General features: G+C 39.9%; 1 protein-coding gene across 1 annotated transcript in view; it reads left to right on the forward strand.

Moving 5' to 3' along the window:
- Positions 1–8,571: 8,571 nt before the first annotated feature.
- cadm1b (cell adhesion molecule 1b) overlaps positions 8,572–16,424 on the forward strand; it is a 282,457-nt gene continuing 274,604 nt past the window's right edge. The window contains exon 1 of the mRNA XM_016672599.1: positions 8,572–8,713. Within this exon, the coding sequence (XP_016528085.1) occupies positions 8,638–8,713 (76 nt within the window). The 5' untranslated portion in view covers positions 8,572–8,637. The remainder of the gene's footprint in view (positions 8,714–16,424) is intronic.

The following is a 16,424-nucleotide window of genomic DNA, read 5'->3' on the forward strand; positions in this document are numbered from 1 at the left end:
GAAGGTTGGATGGTGAAACATGGCTTCCATATATCTCTATTAATATAAGGCCATTACTGGTGTTATGTCATCAGTTTGACTTTGACTTTAATGTAGAAAATTATAGGCATGGTATTCTTCATTAACAGTGGGTGGCCGCGGCCGTTTGGCTCCTGGCAGAAATAGACACGGACAGTTTGATGCTAATGATCCTGGATTTGCATTATGATGATAGTTCTACTGTACGCCAGTGTTTCGAGCGCGCCGTCTCCAGCTGTGCTGATAATTGTACCAAACCGAACGTACCAATACTTCGGCGGCACAAAACTTGCTCCTTTGTCAACTATTTTCCGTCCCCGGCCCCCATTTTTTAGTCATGCAAAAGCTCGTGTTGTTTTTTTTTTCCTGTTATACATAAAATTGTGTTTATCAGGTTAATATAATTTTCCCTGCAGAATGAATCTACATCAAACAACCTCAAACAACCTGTTGTGACCTTGTCTGTTACTCTCGATGAGGTTAAATTAGTAAGAACTGTGTAGCCTTCATTAGTTTGAAGGCCTTAATAAACGTAAGCATCTTTATATAATATGATTAAAAGTTGTTTTTTTATATTAGAAAAAGCTAAAAGCCTTCTATAAGCACAGTATGGATTTGGTTTTATAATGTGTTTGTTTGCTAAAACTCACGTAGCATTAGCAGAAACCTCAACTCTACCGTAGCAATGTTCCAATCGTTCTTTCTTTTCAGATTTGCAAATATTTTTTTTAAGCTTCTTATCTTGCATCATATGTTTGCATTCGATATAGGTCCGAGCAGCAAATCCTGTTGTCTTATTTATTTTCCAATTTTAAGGTCAACTGGTAAAGATCGTTGTTGATTGAACATTGTGGCTACTTCGAGACTTTTTAATGAAGTTAAGGTCAGAATTATGACCAAAATATTCTGAAGGGAACCTAAAGATGCATCTAAATGATTATTCATTATATAAATCTAAACTGAGCTAATTTTGAAGTACCTAATGTTGTCAAACTGAGGCCTAAGCACCATCAAATGACATCAGTTTTCCCTTACATGTCATGATGAGGTATTGTTGGTGGTTGGAGGTGAGGAAGACGCCGGTGAACCCAGGTAGTTATGATGAAATGATGATTTAATTAAGAATCAGGAACAAACTCAGAATGACAGGCAGAACTGGAAACAGACAGACGAACAACTGACGGAGCAAACGACGAGGACCCGACAAGGAACAAAGACAACAGGTGGGTCTAAATACACAGAGGATAATCAGGGAAACTAGACACCTGGGATCATTCAAGACAGCACAGAGACTCAAAGGGGAAAATGGGACTAGACAGAAAGAAACTAAAATTCAACACAGAACCTAACATTGCAGTTGTCACTAAAGTGTAACTGAGCCCCAAACATATAATACCTCTGACAAACTTAGGTTTAAAGTAATCTTTTAATTTCACCAACACTATTTTTCTCCACCTAGAAGTTTTAAAATTTCCCTTGGAGAGTTGACACCTAAATCTGATGAGCGAACTAGGGATTAGTTCATCTCAAAGTGCAAAAAACAAAATGTCGATACATTTTCAACCTTTTTTCTTCACCTTAATCAATCGTTCAGTACTAAGAAAAAGTCACTGGACATAATTACGACTTTTTGTGTGTGTGTGGAGTACGCTTCGTTGTTCTGTTTTCTTGAGTCAGACTGATGATTTCACCCATTTCTAATTATTGATTTGGATTACAAACTGTTATGATCAAACAATGTCTCTTCAAATATTTCCATATGAGACAAAGGACACATTCACTGCACTGGTTTTGGTTGAAAAAAGAAAAGAAAAGGAAAATCCTAACTTTCTGCCAGTGAAACATAAAAGTCAGCACAGTACTTTCTAAATTGGGGAAGGTGACTCTTCTGTTCAGACACTGTGCTGGCATCCAGAATTTAAATAGAAAATACTTTGGAGTTATGCAATGAATTTATTGGACCACTTGGGTTAATAGATCATTTCGAGCCTCGAGAGGAAGCGAAGTGGCCAAAAGAAATGCCGAGTGCAGGGCCCCATCAGTCCCTCAGAGTTCAGACTGGTACAAATGGGGGGAGACTGAAACAATATTTCTCTTCAGCACATATAGAGACGGCAAAGTTGAGCTCAGGCCTCTCCAGTCAACTCGACACACACGCACACGCATACACACACTACTCCTTGACAAATTTCTTACCATTAAGCATCGGCGAGGTGCCGCATGAGTCATGATTTATTACAATCACCTGCCGCATGTCTGGGGATGCAAAATTGCCTGTGCATGGGACCGGCTGCTAAAAGGTGCAGGATGTGCTGTACCAATAACGGTGTTTGCCCGTTTTCATGTTTGTGGGGGATATAGAGGAGAGAATAATGGCGATTGCTCCCGCGTGTGATCAATTTTTATGATTTGAAAAAAAAAAAACAACTTTAAAAGGAAAATCAAAAATAAATAAATGAACAAGCACTCGTTCAAGTGGGTTTGCTTTCTAAGCTGTGTGAGGTTTAGAGGCTTAATGCTAATGTCTAATCATTAACTTTAATGCAGAATTAAAGATTGCTTCTCTAGCAACATGGAGCATTTTTTATTTTTATTTTTTTTTACAAGCGTTCCCCACATACATGTACGTAAACGTGACAAGAAACAAGACAGGAGGACCAGCTGAGCGTACGTGTTTCCGTCCCTCAGAGGCATGAAGAATTGATGACCCGCGGCGGCATATTTGGAGTATCATTTCCTGTGGTAATTTACTGCGGAAGGAAAATAAAAAGAGACTGCAGGAATGCCGTCCTCCACAAATGCTGCTGTGATAATGCGAATTGTGATGCGTTGCTGGGAACAAAAACACATTTTGGCGTTCATTGCTAGACGCTTGCTGTCCTGTTATGTCACGTGCGCCAGGCGGATGTACAGTGCCTTACAGAAGTGCTGGTACCTGTTGTTGTTTTGTCATGCTGCAAACACAAAACCTCTGCATTTTATTGGCCTCTAATGTGAAAGACCAACACAAAGTGGAGTATTTTGAAGAGGAACGGAATCAAATGTTTTACAAATAAAATTTGAGGAGAGTAGTATGATTTGCTATTTAATCCCAAATACTCCGCTGCACCAAAATTAAATCAAGTTCCACTGCTTTCTGAAGTCTATCATCTTCGCCTTGAAACATATTTGCAGCATCAAGGTATGGTGACGACTCTCTTCCTGGTCAAATTTGAGAATTTGACTAGCTTCTCCAGCCACTGCTAAAGTAATGATAACTTTATAAGGTGCTGAAAGCAAAAGTTTCAAAGTGGTGAATGACTGCAAGGAGATAAAAAAAAACTACCCCAAAATAAAACAATGTAGCTTAAAAACACATAAAATACCAAAAGCACTAAAAACAATAGGTACGGGTAAGTAAAGCATCCCAACATCATGATACCGCCACCACCATATTTCACAGTTGGTGAGGGTATGTTCGCTGTGATGTACAGTGTTTCTGATGTGGCCACAGAGATTTTTGTTTTTAAGAAGAGTTATTACTTTGAAGAAACTCCTTTTGCTACAATTACAGCTGCGAATATTTTGGACTAAATCTCTACAAATTTCACAGACTTGTAGAAAGTGGCACCTGGCGCCTCCTGAAAGATTTCATAGTGATGGGCAGAGCAGGTCAGTAAAAATTCAAAAGCCCCTGCAAAAAAAAAAAGATAATACAATAAAATCTAGTTATGTAATTATGTATTTATATATAATATTCACCATATGATTCATATTTATTTATTGTGTTTTACATTTATGTCTCAAGAAGACTACATATGCCTATCCATGACATGAACATGACGGCTTAGCCAACATTTCCCAGATGGGTTCCTGGCCCTCCCAGACCTCCCAGTTGGGGGCGCCTCTGTTCATAGAGACCTGACATTTTGTCTACTTCTGCAAACAGCTCAAGTTTGGTCAGATTGTTAAGAGCATGTGTTTTTAAGTCTCACTACATATTGATGGGGCTTATTTCAGGACTTTGACTGGGCCGTTTTAAAACACAGACAATTGCCGATCCAAATTGTTCTATCGCACCTCGGGCTATGTTTCATGGTGGAAACGATGGATATCTAACAAAGGTTAGTTGTACTGGATTTCATTTAGGGACATCAGAGTAAATATGAACACATGCCAATTTCTTCTATTTTTATTTAAAAAGACAAATTAAGCCATATATCCCTTCTCTCCCCCCCCAACTAATCATGTTGTAGTTTGGTTGCATTATGAAAAACATCAAGGGATGTAAATACTTTTGCAAGTGTGTATATTGTAATAGAGTAAAAATCCATGTTACATTGCTGGATTATGGGGGCTGCACAGTGTCGCAGTTGGTAGAGCTGTTGCCTTGCAGCAAGAAGGCTCTGGGTTCGATTCCCAGCCCCGTTTGCATGCTCTCCCTGTGCATGCGTGGGTTCCCTCCAGGTACCCCGGCTTCCTCCCACAGTCCAAAAACATGACCATCAGGTTAATTGGCCTCTCCAAATTGCCCCTAGGTGTGAGTGTGTGTATGCATGGAGATAGGCACCAGCAACCCTCCCGACCCCACTGAGGGACAAGGGTGTAAAGAAAATGGATGGATTCCTGGTTTATGTTGAGTTATGTGTTCAGAGTTATTCTTTTTGGGTGGGGGGGAATTTGGGGGGTGAACCTATATTTCATTCCAATACGCCTTGCTCTGTTTCAGCCACTGGGGGTCACTTACGAGGGTCTGATTCAATTATTCTTCCTTTCAAAACAGGAGGAAAACATTTTCATGGTGAATGGTTTGCCTAAATAGATTACCATCTCAAATAATTCAATTTCCGTTAATTTGATTGATTTCATACCGAGGGGGGAAGGTGGGGGTGGGGGGAAGAAATCTTAATTTAAAAGCATTGCATTTCTAATCAAACATTAACGGAGAAGTGGCGCCAGGCGAAAATCTTTTATTACCCGTTTCTGCACTAATTTAAATAGAAAATGCTCATGGCTTCCCCTATTAAATATCACCATCGCAATTCAGAGCATGCACTCATACCCAAGATCTCCTAAAAAAGAGAGAAAAATTATGCTTTTTAACTCTTTGAAGACCGTTTATCGTTCCCCAAAAAGTGTGCCCTCCATCCCGGGCGTCGTCATGAAAACAACAGGGCCGTCCATACGGGCGGCCATTACAGTGGAAGATCCAGATGAAGGAGTTCGGTCATGATCCGATCCGTTCCCATCCATTATTCATCCCAGAAACACCGGGTTTCTGGGGAAACCTACAAAACCAATCTATCCTTGTGAGCCAAAAAAATATAGAGAGGGAAAAGGAAATGCCACTTGGCAGCGGAATGAGTCACCGAAAAGCTGAAGGAGATAGAAAGACAAGGGGTGAAAACAAAAGTTGGGGGTGGGTTAGAGGCGGTGAGCCACAGGTGAAGTGAACCATCAAGCAAACGCCAAATTAAATTATCACAAACCTGCAGAAGAAGAAGAGAGAGAAAAAGAAAGTCCCCCCACACACAAAAAGAAAATGACATTTTTGACTTATTGAAGCACTTCTCCACCAGGTGCACTCTGCAGAGAGAGAGAGAGAGAAGGGTTGCCCACTGGTGCTATGTGCTGTCAGAAAATACAGCATTTTGGCCACTGCTGCGAGGAGAAAACACCTTGCGGAGACATTGTGTGAGTGGCAGGCAGAACTGGCAGGCTGCCACAGATAATAACATCTGAAATAAATTTGATGTGTGGAATTCAATCTGTAGTGATAGGGACGGCTGCAGCATTAGAGCGAAGTTCTAAATGCTATCTACTCATCCATGGAATGAGGACTGACACGCAGCCTCAGAGAATAGATTGTGCAATTAGCAGCCTTTGTGCTGTTTTGACACAATGAAAAGGGGAAATGAGATTCAACGTTGTCATGCATGGCTCTCTGTGGCTCCTGCGATCCTCATAAGATAGTCGTCCTGTACTCCAGGTGAGAATAAGTTGAGACATTCGGAGACGTAATATAAGCACAGAAAGAATGCACCGTGGTGGTGGGAGAGAGAGTTATTAGTAATCTCGAAATATTTTATTCAGACTGTGTGATTTTTCTAGAGTGTTTCATTCTGATGTGATGTTATTCCCGAACTGTGAGGCGCAATGCGCGGTTCAAGGACAAGGGGGCGCTATTTGAGTAGACATTGAGCGGGAAAAAAAATGATTGCAGAACCTGATTTTCTCCCAATCTTATTGAGAATTCCTTTACTTTCTTTTTTCTTTTTCTTTTTTTTTTGCCTGAGGTGTGGATAAAATATTTTAAAAAAATAAAATCCAGGAATATTGGTGATTGATGCAGATAAAAAAAATAAAAAATAAAAAATAGAAAGCTGAAAATCCTGATAAATAAATAATGGACATCCTGAAAGAGGGTGAGAGGTGAAGCATGAGCTTATAAATGCCAACAGTCGTCACAAGTCATTGGTATTTTTCCGACTAAAAATACTCGGAATATAGTTCTCCGGTTCGAACCAGAAATGAGAAGAACGGTCCAAACACAACTGGTTACACATTAGACAGTTCAGATTCACATTTGTTGTCTCAAAATCTTTTCTTCCCCACACGCACACTGATGCACTTCTATGGAAACCATTGGGGTAAAAACTATAAGTAACTCTTTTTGATCATTTAGATTTCTAGCCCTATTGAAACTGAAAAACAGCAGCATTAGTCCTCACTAGAGGTTTACAGAGCATAACCTGTATGTATTCAAAATAATGCTTTGTTTTCTATTCAGTTTAAGCTTGAAAATCTACACTGGCAGAATTTTAATGCGTCTTCTATAATAAGTAACTTGCATTTTCTTGATGGATTTAAGTTTAGATACAATTCATATAGCTGTTTAAATATTGCTTTTCAGGAATTATGTTTAGTAAAGGAAGCCTCAACTGTCTTGTTAAAGACTCTTCAGTCATAAGCATGTACAGAAACATTTGAATATCATAAAAAATAATTGATTTAAACAATTCATTTCAAAACATAAGACTCAGACATATTGAAACATTTACAGAAAGAGTTTTGCTTTGCTTATGGGGATGACTACCAACTTGCCCAGCAGTCAGCTTGCCTTTCCACAAGGACAGCATATCCATGTAAAGTTGAGTGGAAGAAAAACATATAGTAGGGAAAGATGCACAGGGCAGCAGGAACAACCGCAGCCTCGTGAGGATTGCAAAGCAAAGCCCATTCAAGTGATTGAAGACTTTCGCAAGACGTAAAAGAGCAGGGATAATCAAAGCTCTGGGTGTCTGGAGTGAAAATTGGGAGACACAGAATCCAAGTGGCTTGAGGTCTTTTGTAAAGTTTTCACATTAAGTGCCGATTTGGAGAGCCATGTCACCTGTTGGTGTTGGCCCACTGTGCCGTTTAAAATTCAAAAACGGCACCTTTTTCAGCAACTTTTTCCTTCCCCTAAACTTTCTAAGTGGCTAATGAAGTGGCCACTTCATTAGCAATAACAATTTGTACTGCTTAACAACAGTCTAGTTAGTCGTCTTCCTCATGACTGGATAGTTGTGAGTAGTGTTTATTTTAATCAGCTGTAAACCAGTCATTAAAATGAACAGAAATGCCTGATATGTTACAAACCTGTACATCATCGTGCGTTCACTTTTTGAATTGCTGAAATAAAAAAAAAACTTTTTGATCATATATACATATATATTATATGTTTCTCCAAGACTGTTTCATGAGCTTTGCTGCATAATTGCTGTAATGGTATTCATTATTTTCTTTTTTTCAATTTTGTACCGTCCCAATGTTTTTCTTCCACTAAACTTTCCATCAATATCTTTGGATTACATATACAACTTACTCTTTAGTCATGACCTTTCTGACCCTCAAAAAATCTTATTATCCAAATAATGGTATTATTTGGATAACATAGTGATACAAGCATATCACTGTGTGTAATTATTCTGAACTACTGATTAAAAATCTGTTTTAGAACTGAACAATTGAAGAAGAAGAAGAAAAAAACACTTCCACTATGTTTTTAATTTCCCAACATGCACCTGCGTAATGAACACTAATTAAATGCAGTTTTATCAGAGGATTTTATTTTTTTTTTGCGCTGCGGCTATAAACAAGTACATCCCAGCCAATTGAGCATAGTTCGGTTTACCACATGTGAATAAACAGCAAGATAAAAGAAAACCCATAAAAGAAAATTACTATAATGCCACCATAAAGTATCTGTGGTCCTCTGTGGTGAATTTACCTCACAGCACTGCTTGGCATTTCACGCTTCCCATGGAATCACGTTTATATTCCCTCAATTCTCCCACTGGGAATTACAGTATGTCTTAGCTGGCAATCTAAGGAGGCAATAACACAACCTTAAACATTTTAAAAGTCTCACGAGGAAGCGCTGTATTATGCCTACACCAGCCTAGGTGTCATTGCAACCTAACGCAGCTCCCATGCAATAGCGAGCAGCCCCTCGATGCCCCCCTCCCTCGCTCTATATCTCTCTCTCTTTCGCTCTCTCTCTATCTTTCTCTCTCTCCGCCCCTCATGTGTCTACATTTCCATCCCATGGCCGTCTCTAGGTGATTTAGCGCCGCCAGTCTCAAGCAGGTATCCAACATGGCGATCACGGGGAGCGGATCTCTCGCTATTTCTTTCTCTGCTTTCATGATTTTGGCGGCGTTTCTTCACAAAGGTGAGTTTTTTCCCCGGTTTTTATTTTTTCCTTCTTTCGCCGCCTTGTGATAGAGAATTACTCGTTCACAGCAATCAATGAACCAAACCAAAAATAATAATAAAAAAACGGAGGGACAAGCGGAGTATAGAGCTGCCAGGGAGAAGTTGTTGGTGCGTATGCGTGCTGGATGCGCACGAGCTTCCCCCTTGAATCTCAGCATCACTTACTAGTTTGTTTAATACTAAAAAAAAGCTGTTGTTGAAGACTTGTATTGCCGCTTGTGTCGTATTTTTATTTTACATTTCTTAACTGCCGAACGCTCCAGGAGTTGCCATAGAGGGGGGAAAAAAGTAACAAGCGGAGATAAAGTGAGAGTAGTGAACAAACGGTGTTTTTACTCAAACGAGTGAGGCAGTGGATTTCCGGAGCATTACCGGGAGCACGCGGCTCTAGTTCCAGTTCTCTACCGCATCCTCAAAGACACACAACTCCTCCTCGCGCTTACCCCTTCAGATCTCTCTCAGGCTCTGCGCTTCAGGTGCGCTTTAAAGGAGAGGGGAGAGAAGAAGAAGAAGAAGGAAAAAAAAAAAACACGCATTGCAGCTTGTGTATCCTCTGGCCGTGGCAGCAGCTGCAGCCTGGATACATGCGAGCGCGTGTCCGCAGTCCGCACTTTCTTCTCCCCAGTCAGCCGATGAGGCTTTAAGTGAACATCTGCCATGTCGGTTTAATAAAGCAACTGCAAGGATCCTAGATGGATTTGTAAGAAAAATGTGCATAACATTGCATCAGAGTTGTCAGATTTTTATTTATTTTTTTTGCAGACACTTTGCCAGATAGGGATGAACATGCCACCCTTTAAGGGTGTTAAGCAACAGTTGGGGTGACAGGGGTTACACTTAGTGGCTTGATTATGGTCCATAATAACACATCAGTGGTGTATAGAGCAGTGCTATCTGCAGCACACACATCAACAGGTCTGTATGCATGCGTGAGTGTTATGTGTGTGTGTGTGTGTGTGTGTGTGTGTGTGTGTGTGTGGTGATTGCTCCCAAAATGAGGGTACTTGTTAAAGAAATTTTTAGACACATTTTTTTTCCGCTTTGCAGTTCATTGGTTACAAGGCTTTCATTTCACAGCTGCTGAATGTATTATGTGCCATGCTGAATAGCAGCTAAATGACATTTACAGTAACGTCTCCTTGTCACATTAATTTAATTAACCTCTTAGCTGAATAAAATAACGCATCCTGAATGGGGAATAACCTCTAGGCCCAAATACAGGGAGAGAGCTGTGTGACATATGGAATAGTATAGTAGGCGTTTTTTATTGGTACATACTTGTTGTTTTTTTTAAGCTAACCTCAGGTTAAATAAATAGTAAATAGTAGTCAAGTCAGTGATTTGGAGGATTATTTTTGCTTCTGGGGTTATTTCTCTACCGGATTTGACTTAGAGACTGACAGTTTTGGCAGTTCTTCTTAGCAGATTAGCTCAGGTTCAGTTGTATTGGATGAAAAGAATCTGCAAGGTCTTTCGACTTGGACTTTGAGTAGGCCATGGTGTCCAAAGTCAGTCCTCAGCAATGAATATCCCACGTTTTAGGTGTTTCCCTGGTTCAGCACACCTGAATCAAATAAGGGCTTGTTAAATCTGCTGTATTTTAGCAGGAATGCCTCTAAAACATGCAGGGCCCTGGGGCTGGATGTCCCCGACCCCTGGGACGCTCGGTGTTACACCTTCCAACATTCCCACAACATTGTACTGACACCATCGTGTTTCATCATGGGGATAGTTTGCGTAAGGTGCTGTGTCGCCTCGTGTTTTTCTGATCTGAACCTCATGGTTTTGTTGTTTGTGGTAGTTAATAATAGATATGAAATGCGCTTTGAAAAACTCGGCCTTTTGGATGTGCTTAAAGTTTGTAATTCCTAATCTAAATACGCACGTCCTTATGTTATAAATGAAAAAGAAGTCCCAGACTCATATATTGGAAATTTGTGAATTAAGATGAAAAGGAAGGAAAGGTATGCCTGACAGGCATAGGCCTGTTTCACCAAGGTATGTCAAGCTTTCAAAGGTCATAGCTATGATCTCTGGGTGTTTGGCTTTTGTGTTTTGATCATTTCTGAGTTCTTTATTCATGTTCAAAAGGTTTTTCTGCATTTAGTTCACTTCTCCGTGTTTATTACAGCTAGAAAGTTGTTGGCGTATTAGCTTGTTCCATTGTGTTTAGTTTGGACTTATGTTCTGTTCTTTATGCATTTAGATTTATTTCTCCCAGATCGGCGTTAGCCTTTCTCTCCTTGGTTTGTCGGTTCATTGTGCTTGGCTTAGCTTCCTTTGTGTTAATTATTCTCCTTCGCTCAGTCTGCCTGCTTGCTTTCTTTCACAGTTGTTCATAATCGCCCCTGATAAACTCACCTGCATTCATTGTCACTTTCCTCTCTCACCTCAGTACATAAAGTCACTGGTTTTCATTGTTCTTTACTGGTTTTCTCCTGTTCTCCATGTCCTGTTCCTCTTTCTGTAATCTCCATATGTTTGCAGTTTTAGTTATTAAATCTTCATGCCACGTTCATGTCTTTACTTTGGTTCTACTATTTCCCACCTCTCATTTCTTTTTCTTTTTTGAAAAGGTTTTGGCTCTAGTGGCCTTTATTTGAAAGTAGTTTGACAGAAAAGATGGATATGAGAGAGGGGGAAGACATGCGGCAAATGTTGCCAGGCATCGAACCTGCAACCACTGGCATGAGGACTAAGACCTCAATACATGGGTTGCGCTTTGCCCCTGCGCGACCACAGCACCCCCCACCTCTCATTTCTTATGGCTTAAACTCCTCCATTAAACACATTGAAGTGCCTTTACAATTCTTCCTTTCCCCAACTTCTTGCTGCACATTGTGCATCAGCTGGCTGAAATAAGGCCATTACATGTTGCCATCAATTACATGTAGGGATACAGTTGACAATTATTTTGGTAATCCACTATTCTATTGATCATTTGGATGATTAATCAAATAATCGGAGAAACACATTGGCACATTGTGCTGATTTTTTATTTAACCACTTAAGCCTTTTTATGCAATATTAGAAATATGCAAATAAACAAATCAATTTGTTTTTTAAATAAGACTATAAAAAACTAAAACTATTCCAGTAAATGATTTCTGGATAGAACATGTTTACTGACAATGCAAAATGTATCTTAAATGCAAAATTTTTATGTTTTTTGTACAGTTTTGGCTTAACTACTTCTCTGAATATGTTGGTTTCTTTTCAGCAAATTGCCTATTTTTGACTGTGTACTCCACTTGACATTTAATCGATTACTAAAACAGTCAACAATTATTTCAATAATCGATTCATTAGGATTAATCCGATTAATTGTTTCAGCCCTAATTACAAGGAACACATATTTAACTTTTTGGAAATATTTCTGTGTGCAGAGAAATGAGGGACAGTGATTTTTATGGCAACTCCTCAAGAGTTGCCACAAAATCTGAATTGTTTTCTTTCTAACTGCTGATGGGAAGCTATAAGCGAAATGTCTTTGAAGCACCCGGCTGCAGGGTGGCTACCAGAGCAAATAGCTTGACTAATTAACCAGCTGGTCTCAGTTTGTTGCACTTGTGTTACTCTGTAAAGAGGAGAATGTCAAAAGTTGCAGTACTGTGCACAAAATGCACCATGACAAACTTCAACCAAATCTAAATTTTAGCTTTGCTCTATGAATGAAGATCAAAATAAATATAACTGTTTATTTTAGCTACAGCTTAGGGTTGATTTGTAGTTTTTCTGTGTTAATTAAAAGCAGCTAGGTCATGTTATGCAATTTCATTCAAAAGGCGTATGTAAAAACGGCGACGCTGCGTCATTTTCGCTTCAAGGTTGCCGAATTGTGAGAACCCCACAACCAGCCCACGCCTGGTCCCACTTATCAAACGAGAACACGGCTCCTTCTCCGAACGTTGGCAGTCATAAAGCTAAAGAGCTGCCTCGGCTGAGCGTCCCCGTTATGAAAAATTGAAGGAAGAAAAGAAAAAAGGGACTCTTTGCATTACAACAGAGGAATCTGTTTAGCAGTGTGTCTCTCCTTCCGTGTCTCCCGGGGCCCCTGCCTGTTGTAGCGCATCAGATGGTTGAATTTCAGAGGGTTCAATGATCCCACTTATTGCCAGTTTAAAGCCATTCGTCAGGACTGAGTGATGGTGAAGTGGATCAATACGAGCTGTCATGAAGCCTCGAGGCGCCGCTGAAGGACAGGATCTCAGAGAAACAAAAGGAAACATACAGCTGTTACCGAGCTCTTGGATGCCAGTTGGCGTCTGACCCGGTGAGTGATTGACAATGTTCGGCTCAGGCTGCCTACGGTGGGGTTTGGCTTTGAAACAGACACTGCTGAAATCTGCTCACAGTGTGCCGCTCTGCCCTCAATTTGTGTTTTGTATATTTGTATTCTGGTGGGTGGTTGTTTTTTTTGTTTGTTTTTTTTTCCTCTCTCTTCCTCTGTTATTATACAAGTTTCCCCTGTGTTTTATGATTGTCCTGTGGCCATGGTGGATGTTGGTGCCTGCGGGATGTGCTTCCATGCTTTTCATCCATATTTTAGTTGTACATTGGAGATAAGGTCATTGAGTTGGTGGAAGCGGAGATGCGCTAAGCAACACGAAAATCCAAAAGTCTAAAACGTTAAATGTTTCTAAACCAGAAACGGGTCAGGATTTAGACTTTTAAAATTGCAGTTTGTAACTTTTATAAATGAATGTTTTTTTTTTTTTTTACATTCTTGTTAAAATTATGATCACATTGTGATAGTATCAGACAGATAATCTGTGGAAAAAAATCATCTGCCTTCTCCCAGTGCTCGTACTACTAACTGCAGAAGTACACCACTCAGTCAGAAACAACCAATCAGAGCCAGGAGGAGGGTCTTAGCGCTGTCAATCTTGCTCATGCTGACCTTTTCCCCCTTACTTTCTCCTACGCCACAGCAGGTTCACCACAACACAGCCTGCCACCAGTGCTAATGCTAGTTAGCGTGGCCACTGATGAGGGCGGATAAATGATTTTCCTGGAATGGGGAGTTGCACAAAGAGCAGCATTGATTGACAGCTCTAAGACCCTCCTCCTGGCTCTGATTGGTTGATTTTGATTGGGAGTTTCTTCAGACGGCAATAGCAGCTTAGGGAGGAGGAGGTGGTGTAGTTTGATCTTTCCACAGATTCTTTGTTTCGTACTATAATCCCACGACATGGTGACAGTTTTAACAAATATGAGAAAAATCTTTTTTTTTTTTTTTGTAAAAGTTACATATTGCAACATCAAGGCGCTGCTTACACGGAGCCGGCTATCAGTGAACATTTCTGCTGCAATCCAGCTGGTTGTTTACATCTTCTATAGTGAGAATCTCTGACACCGGCACTGTTGGAAACCAGGTCTCGAGGTGAATGCTGCAGTACTCTGCAGGTGTGAACGCGCACACGAGCGGCTGTAGGGTTTATTCTATGCATGCACGGGCAGATAACAAGAAAAACAATGGCATATAGCATTGTGCTGTTTGCTTCAGCTTATCATAACTTCTGATAAGAAATGTGGTACATGAGCATTTGGTTAATCGGAGATGGGTTCCTGTTTTCTAAATGAGGTGGAAGTTAAGGCTCAAATGTGCATGCGCGTTTTGACGACGTTCTATATTCACAGCGCTGTATTGGGCCTGGCATGACAATTCCAGCTGATTCAAGGTGTCTTGGCATTGCTGTCTTAAAGTGGAGCATTTCCCCAATCGACATCTGAAAATCCCAGAAGTTTCCAGACGGCAGTCTTGTCTAACGTAGCCTAAGTTTGCATTTCAGGGAGCAAGATAGTTTTACGGACTCCAAAGGAAGTCCTTGTGTTGTTGGAAACAGGCTAACGTCAGCGTGGTAACTCAGGACGAGGGCAGAACCTTCTCGTCTGCAGGGTTCCCTCAGCTCCCTACAGACAAAAGAGAGCAACGGTGATCTTAAAGGACGGGAAGTCAAAGCACATTCTTGGTTTGTTGTTTGTCAAGGGTTCAAAGTTTGTTTGTTTTTTTGGACTTTGCTTTCTAGTTCCTTAAATATGTCGAAAGAAAGAAGAAATATGAACAAATCCAATAAAAATGCGATACCGGACCTGAGTAATGCATCACTCTTCAGCTTAGTTCAAATTTGGCAAGATTTCATCAAACAGCTCTATTAGTATAATTTTTATGCTACAATGCTATTTTGTTAATATTAAGCTGAGCAATGCTTAATGTTTTTCAAAGACTCTATCTAGTATTTGTTGACACAATCTTGGTTCTCTGGAGTGTGGGGAGCCATGTTTTTAACTCCCAAGTAATTTTAGGTCAGACAAAAACAATGAAAATATTTATTTTAAAAGAAAGCCTGGTAGATCTGGTAGAGGTATGACCAAAAAATGAAAATGATGCAAAAAAAAAAAAACCTTGACAATTAGTAAGCTTATACAAATATGAATAAAAACCACTTTCAAAAATAGTTAGATAATCTGGGTTATTAGAAAAAAACATGTAGAAATTAAGTATGACTTAAACTCTTTTGCACAGTCCTGAGTTTCAGCATCAGTTGGGAAATGTAGGGTTTGATATACATCTCCATGCAGTTTCACTGCTCATCTGCAGCCATGCTGTCGCTTAAAGTTCTCAGATTATTTGCCAAACTTACAAATTACTTGGCTCTGGCTTGACCTATTTAATTTAAACTGCAGCTGGTGATTTTGCCCCTTGCTATTTACTCATTTTGCAGGTTGGTCTTTTCATGCTTGCAAGAAACATTTCCTATACGAGTAAAGAACTGATCATTCAAAGTAATTTTCTTCATTCATTCTTCCTGCTGTAGGGAAGCTTCTCAGAGATATCTTGGATTGACCAGGGGTCATAATCTCTCATCTTTCAAATGAGCCTAAATGAAGATCAAAACAATAACCAATGAAAATATGTTTGATTTAGAACCTTTGAAAGTACAACACATACACTTTCACCTGCTCAGTTATTTTTCTCACCCTAATTTTTTTCTTCTAAATGTTCATCTAAAGAGTTTTCTGGGGTTTTTCCACAGTGTTTCTAACCTTTGGATTGTGGTCAGGGGTCACACAAAATCGAGTTCGGCAAATTGCCTGTGGAACAGACTTTGGTCACAAAGGTAGAAAATGGAAGCAGGTTGGGACGGAACGGAGACGTATTTGTGTGAAATGATAATTGGTGGCGAAATTGGACCTGGAACTATCATAGCTAAGTGGCTTACCAAACTTAACACAGCCGGTCTGTTGGTTATGTGGAGGAATAATAATGATGTGATGGCAGATAATAAGAGAAGGCAGACAATGCCCAGAGAAAACTTTTGTCAGGTCTTCTGTAAGTCTCAAGAAATAATGATCAAAAAACCACCTAAAAAGAAAAAAAAAAAAAAACATCAAGAAAGTTTGGGATATAAGAAGATAAGACGAAGAACGACTAAAACTTTTGCACAGGAAGTAATGTTCAGGTCTGCAGGAAAGCTAAGCCACATAAACCACATAACCAGAGAAGGGTTTTCATTAGTTTGAGTCATATTAATATGAAGTTCTGCTACAATGACCATCTAGTTCTCAGATCGTTTGCTGAAATTGATTTTTAATTTGCAACCAAGCAAACATCCAAACGTTGTCTGACTTTGTTTTGGGCTTTGTGATGTAAATGAGTTCTGGTC

Source organism: Poecilia formosa, unplaced genomic scaffold (genome assembly GCF_000485575.1).
Source record: "Poecilia formosa unplaced genomic scaffold, Poecilia_formosa-5.1.2 Scaffold63, whole genome shotgun sequence".
NCBI lineage: Eukaryota > Metazoa > Chordata > Actinopteri > Cyprinodontiformes > Poeciliidae > Poecilia > Poecilia formosa.